This window comes from Agrilus planipennis, unplaced genomic scaffold (genome assembly GCF_000699045.2).
Source record: "Agrilus planipennis isolate EAB-ADULT unplaced genomic scaffold, Apla_2.0 scaffold507, whole genome shotgun sequence".
Classification (NCBI taxonomy): domain Eukaryota; kingdom Metazoa; phylum Arthropoda; class Insecta; order Coleoptera; family Buprestidae; genus Agrilus; species Agrilus planipennis.
In genome coordinates, this window is record NW_020439157.1 from 7,362 (window position 1) to 14,401 (window position 7,040).

General features: G+C 39.3%; 1 protein-coding gene across 2 annotated transcripts in view; it reads left to right on the forward strand.

Annotated features, from left to right (window-relative positions):
• LOC108743489 overlaps nt 1-7,040 on the forward strand; it is a 13,469-nt gene continuing 6,429 nt past the window's right edge. Inside the window, exons 1-5 of one of the 2 annotated variants that reach the window (XM_025977895.1) lie at nt 1-223; nt 670-1,126; nt 1,367-3,132; nt 3,408-5,496; nt 5,824-5,895. In XM_025977895.1, coding sequence (XP_025833680.1) covers nt 781-1,126; nt 1,367-3,132; nt 3,408-5,496; nt 5,824-5,864 — 4,242 coding nt within the window. In that variant the 5' untranslated portion in view covers nt 1-223; nt 670-780 and the 3' untranslated portion in view covers nt 5,865-5,895. Of the gene's footprint in view, nt 224-669; nt 1,127-1,366; nt 3,133-3,407; nt 5,497-5,823; nt 5,922-7,040 lie in introns of both variants that reach the window. The other variant, XR_003231794.1, reaches the window with a different exon arrangement.

Sequence of the window (7,040 nt, forward strand, 5' to 3'; positions counted from 1 at the left end):
TTATTCTGTTACCGCGCATCTTCATTGCGCAGTGTGAATGGCGTCCGGTTGTTATTGTTCAAAGCGTATAAATTGTTTTAAAGAAAATTATGTGCTTTATACCAAATAACTTGTGTTTAAATGTTTGTTATTGCTTCGTGTGTGTTTAATTAATTGATCGTTAGTGTTTTGTAAAAGACCAGAAAGGTGTTATATGTGTGGAAAGTGTGTCACACAAAATGGGGTATGTAATGGTACTTGTATGTAACCAAATCAATTTCCTTAAATAAAGTGACATTCATGCATCGCAAACTAAGCTAGCATAAAATGATTTACATTCATCATTGCAATCATGTATCCAACATCTGATGAACACTCGTATTTACACTTCAATAAAGTTAATTTGACAATAAGACACATGGAAATATACACTCCCCCGTCTCGCTGACAAGATGGCTGCTATAAAACCATTTTCTTAGGAATAAAATTCCTCTATTAACAAGTAATAAATTAACTCTTTAAGGCATAATTTTAGCACCATTTGAGTTTTATTTTAATTCCATGTCCATTAGTTAACCGTTAAACCGAAATCCATACACGTCAGTAAGTCATACCCGCTGGCTATCGAAATTGTCGATGTCAGATAAGCTCAATTTTTGTTATATCTTAAAATCGTTTTCTTGTTGACAGTTATTCAAGTTGAGCCTTCTGTAAGTCACCCTTATTTTTCGGGATGTAACTAAAAGAAAAACATCTCAGTGAGTACTCCTGTACATAGACATCATGGAAGAGTAATTCTAGATGGCATTGGAAAGTGATGGCTTTAGTGTTACTACAGTCGTCACTTGCGAAGGGGATCTGTTAGATCCCTCGTTTCCTAAACAGCTTAGGTGTGTGCTAGGAAGATTAGAGAATCTTTTAGGGGGGCACTTATATGTTTGCAAACTGGAGCCGTGGAACTCTGTTCGTGTTACGCTGTCTATCCCTCGCGAGGCAGCCCTACGGCTGCGACAACTTGCCAGGGAAGGCTCACAGCAACTACGTGCCTTGGGCATTTTAAGTGTTCAAGTCGAGGGAGATCAAGTTATTTCCTTACGCCTAGCTGGACCCGATAGACAAGAAATTGTTCTGCAAACTGTTCAACAAGGTAAATGTTTTACTAAGATTTTGATTTTAGTAATTTATAATTGTCCACATTTATATTTACGTTAATTAGTTTTATGCAACAAGATTTTATTCATTCATTGTTTTATACTTTTATACTTCATTAAGTTACTCATCCCACAATGTAATAATTGTGTGTTTATTATATTTTAGTTTCCTAATTACATGTTTAGTTGAGTTTACAAGAATAAAGGTAACAATAAGGTTCTTATTTATTTTATAGATGAAGGTAGTAGCAGCAATACCAATGCAACTTCCGATGGGGGATTATCAAGATTACTGTCGGGAGAAGTTCAAGTGCCAACGAATTCTGTATCTTCGGACAAGATGCAGTTTCGTTCTCCCAACGTCGTGTGTCCACCGGATAGTGTAGTTCCTAAAGTGCCTACACCGGGGGCCATACAATCGACGTTGTCATCGTCCAGACTGCAGTCAGGACCTTTTCCTTTTACGAGCATGAATCAGGCGATTCAGAGCCGGGAGAACAGCTCACTAGGAGGAGGAGGGACAGGTGGAAACGTGAGCACGTCAACTTCTTTCACACCACCACCACCTTATCCTGGTAAACATCCACCGGTGACGTTGTCGAGTCCGTTGCTTGTCAATTTGCTTCAAAATGACGGAACTTCTGCGACCACGACGACGACGACAAAATCAGATGTAGAAGGATCGGGTAAAATTCAAGCAAACGGTTCTATGTTGCACCCGAACGTCTCAAAAAGCCTTACTCAAATTTCCACTGTAAAAAGTCATCCGCCTCCACCATCACCTTCATCATCATTCGCGCCGAAAACGATCCCGAGCGTTCCTGCACGAACAACAGGCGTCTATTCTGCGTCAGCTGTGACCGTTCAAAATCATATTCCACCACCACCGCCTCCCCTTCATCCAAAGATCGTACATTCACAACCGACCGTTACCGTAAACAGTAGTCTCAATACGGACACCTGTTACAAACAACTAGTTCATCATCAGCGAATCAATAGTAATAGTGTTAGTGCTTCATCAAACAATGCAAAAGTGCCCGCGCTTGTCTCGAACAGTGCCGTCGTTCAACAACAACAAACAACTAATAATTCGTTACCGGATCGACAGTGTTCGACGATGATTGCGAAACCTAGTGCCGTTCTCCAAAACTCAGGTGAACTGGAACTGTCCAGTCAATCGATAGTTGCTAACAAAATGCCACAACACACTGCACTCACTTCAAACAATAATAGTAGTAGTAGTGTCTCATTAATTCAACAGTCATCCTCGATCCTTGACGATGCAAAAAGCATTGCGTTTCGATCGTGTTCGCCAAGTTTGATGGACGATTTGACTCCAACGTTAACGGATTTGAAGGAATCCGATTTGGACCAGTTGTTACCAACTCTTGAACACGACATTGCAAGTAGTCCACCAGAGCTGCCTGAGGTGTTCACCGACACCAAAGATCGTCGTAAGTTTCTAATCAATCCACTGACGGGGGAGCTCGAATTGCAATCCAGCAGCGACGAGAGTGAATGTGATCCAGATGAGCAGATAAAAAATGTGTTCACGGACCTGCCTTCACCTGCAGCGTCTGTTTCCGACGATGACATTGGTTCCTTATCGAACCCATCAACCACGACAATGATGGTAACTACAGCGTCGAATCGATTGCCGTTGGATGCAACCACTGGAACTGCGTTGGATCATACCGGTAGCGACACGACAACATCGGCGAAAAGTTCGAAACTAAAAAGTACAAAAGGGAGGCCAGAACGTTGCATTGGCGGTCGTGATTCTCCCAAATTGAAACCGACTGAGAAAATCAAATTACGGTTGAAATTGGAAAAATCGGAACCAGTGAGCAGTGGGTACAAGGTCGATGTGAGTTTTATCAACACACCCCCGAAGAAAGCAACAACTTCAAACGTGATAGCTACAGGTGAAGAATTGCGTGTACCTCCACTTCACATTTCACTAAGAGGTCGCAATCATGTTGTAATTAACAATAAAAAAAAGGTTCGTATATTTTGATGTACTATTCAACTATATCAACAAAAATTACTTAGCTCAAATATAGTTAGTATGACTAGTTCTATAAAAACATGAAATTTTAAAAACCAGTAAAAAAAATTAAGAAATCAAAATGTACAGTTTGATATCTTGACTACTTATACTGTTTTAAATATAATTCCATCCTTAAGTTTTAAAAAAATCTCTTATATGAATAAATAATAGTACGGTTCTACAGAAGAGAATTTATTTATTTATTGAGATAATTATATTATTTTCAGGTAAAAACAAATGCAGATGGTAACTTGAACAAACCGAAAGTTCGGAAAGCTCAAATCGAGTTTAAGCCCAGAAAAGTGGGAGAATCGGACATGGAATCGGACGATCGCTCTTTATCGCCTTTAAACAAAACTAATAGCAGTGGCGATTTTGCAAACACCAGTAATATACCGCCCGACCACACCAAAACCAGTGCCTTGGATTCGAGAAAAATCAGGAAGATAAAATCTGTACAAGAACACCGTGAACAAAACTTGCTTACGGGCGGTCACTTAGTCGATCGAAGTAAAGAGTACGAACACCAAGTGGTTTACAATACCCATTTCAAAGAGAAATTGAAAGAAAGACGAGGTAGCGATTCGGAATTGGCCCACAGCGCAAAACGGTTACTGGACAACAACGGATTAATTTCGGTTGATAAGAAGAGGAGGCTCAGCCAGACAGACCACTTCGATGAATCTCATCAGTCATTAGTCGTGGGTTCGACCAACATTGGTACAGTATCAACACTCAGTCCAAAACCAAAAAAAGAGAAATTGAAAGCAAAAGATGGAAACAGCAAAGGTAAAGAGATTGATCGAAGTAAAAGTTATGCGAAAAATGTAGCTGATAAACTTGCAAGCAAACAAGTCGCCCTTCCGACCGGTGAAATTGACATGGAAGCCAAATTCAAACAGCGACTACTCGAAAACACTACGACATCAGATAAAGTACATAATAATAACAGGTCGTACAGAACTACTGAAAATAGTAACCTACAGAAGACGGACGATGAGACAGAGAATCTGGTGCCGATATTACCTAACCCGATTCCGCACAAAGATAAACCTCCTGAAATAATAGATCAAAAGGCGGATTTGACAGAGAAACAAGCCAGTCGGTCGCCAACTTCGGGTGGCCAGGGTGAAGATAGCGGCATTGAAAGCATGGACGCTTTGAGCGAGAAATCGCCAAACCAGGCCGGACAAAGTCCGCACGGTGAAAACAAAAATCAAGTGCCTGACATTCTGACTGATATTGAGGCGCAGTTAGCCAAAATGGAGGGACTCAACGGTGAGGAAGATATGAACGAAAACAAACAGGACGGCACTACAAAACTAGAACAATGTTGCGGTCTTACACCGTCGTCGGTCTCAGTAGTTCCAGAGCAACAGAGTAAAGAAACGCCTGGGACGGGCGTAGACCTTATACCTGATGGGAAAGACGACGATTTGGACCCTTTACCAGTTCGTGTAACACCGCCCTTATACACGTATTCGAACGCCGAAAAATCGGTAACGGTACGAAACGACGCTGAGAGTCCTACGTTCGATTCGGACAGCAACTCGTGTCCGGTCGCTTTAAAGAGTAAAAGTCTTCTCGAACAACTCCTGATAGATATTCCAGACAGTCAGACGCCCAGTTCGCCCAGCCCCGTGACACGATCGCTGCGAACGCGAGCCTGTTCGAAACTGAACAGTCCTGAACTACTAAATTCGCCTCCCGTGTCACGTGACAACCAAAAATTGAAGAACGTCGTCGCGTCGGTTCCAGTGGCGACGGCAGCGACGCCGGCCGTCGCCAAACGAAAGAGACATGAGTCGGAAAATTCGATCAACGCCGATGACGCGTCTGTTCGCAGCAACAGCAAAAAGACGCGTAAATGTTCAGAGAACGCTACGGAACTCATCAAAGCTTGTATGGGGGTCGAGACGCCGACAAAGTCAACGATTCCAGTTGTGGTGGTTGGCAGGGAGAAGAAAATAACGACGACGATGACGACGACTACCACAACTGCCGGATCAGGTGGAGGAAACAGCGGTCGGTTGATAGCGGACGAAAGTTCGGACAGCGACGAACCTTTGATCGAGGTAGCAGGCAAGGTGCGGAAGAACAACAACATCGCCAGCAGTGGTGTAAGTGTCGGTATCACGCCTAAAACAAAAACGAAACTGGCAACGTCAATCCAAACGCCTGCAACTACAATTAATAAAACTGGGTCTATAAATACACGGCGTTCCGTTCGTGCTACGCCTGCGCTGAACACGCGAAGTAAGGGTGACAGGGTGCAGCCTGATGCCGAAGTTTTACGGCGAAAAACTAGGAGTTCAGGTAGGAAAAATTACTTTCATCAAAAAAGCCTTGATAATAATACAACTAGTTTTAATATTTATTAGTTTTTATTCTAAAAAATGTTAGAATTTTAATATTTCAAGCGTAGAATTGATAAAATGCAGTAAATGAAATAAGAAAAAGTATAGTAGTAGTTCTAGTTTATGGTAAAGCTTCAGACAATTTGTAATTCTGTAGTTTTACGCAGAACTAAATTATTTATGTGTATTACAATGGTAATGTGGTTTTATACATGGAAAAATCGTTTGTTATACAATGAGAAACAGGAGAAAAGAATAATTTCAGCATTTATTTTTTAATCAACAGTAACGGAGGGCGAAAGCAAAAGGCGGAAAGACGTGAAGTGACGATGCCTGGGAGGCTGCACTTGCTGCAGCCCTCTACCGCCTGCCCCCGGCCACGAGTTGCTGCAGCANCTAACAAAATGCCACAACACACGGGATATTAATAATTTTAAATAAAGAAAATATAGGCCTTGAAATAAAATGGGACAAAACATTACCTATTAACAAAGTAATCTTTTCTGACATTCACTTTGCAATTTAGACTTTCTCTTAATAAACTATTTAATGAATATCCAAAATACACAAGCACTGATGAAATAAAGTAAAGCCAACAGCTGATTACTTTTGTTTTTATGGTTTCTTGTCATAGACAACTTCTTGTCAAAAAAAATCAAAATGTCATAACACTAGACAGTTATTTTATAACATTGTTCTCGTCTTGTTCTTTTAGTCGCGTTTATATCCGGAACAGCGTTGTCAATCATTGACGAAGGAATTAAAACTGCGGGTGCAAAAAACCATTGTAAACATTGTAATTTTATATGTATAGTCTTTAAAACGACCACTATCCAATTACAATTCTTGGAACTCTAACTACTCATTAATTGAATTCGTTACTTCTATTATTAATATTTTATTATTTTTTATTTAAAATGTCATACTCAGGATTTATTCATAAGAAAAGCTATATATAATAATATTGTATTACTGTACTCTTGAAAAACGCTTAATAGTAAGTCGAAACAATATTGTGGTTTTCTAATATTTTAAAACCCTTAATATTATAATATGATATGGCAACATAGCAAAGAATTACGTTTTCATAATCATAACCTAATGTTAATCACAGTTTTAAATTCACATGTAATTGTACGTTATTTTTACGATCACTGGAACGCTGTTCGCATCACTGGAATAGCCAAACGAGTAACAAGCTAAGTTGCCAAAACTCAAATTTATAATAACATTTATTAATAAAAATGCTTATTAATAAAAATAATATACATTTTTAATCTGAATTATCACTCTAAAAAAATTAATATCTCTATATGTTTATGTATGTACAATGAAAAATAATGGTTTATCGTTATTATTTAAACTATTAATTTTGGGTATAAGTTAAAGCTTAATGTTTACAAATAATTAATTTTAAAAATCCTAACGGTCTATACCAATCTTTTTAAAAAAGTTTAAACAGTTTCCATTAATTTCATTTTTTCAAGAAACAAGAAAAGGCAT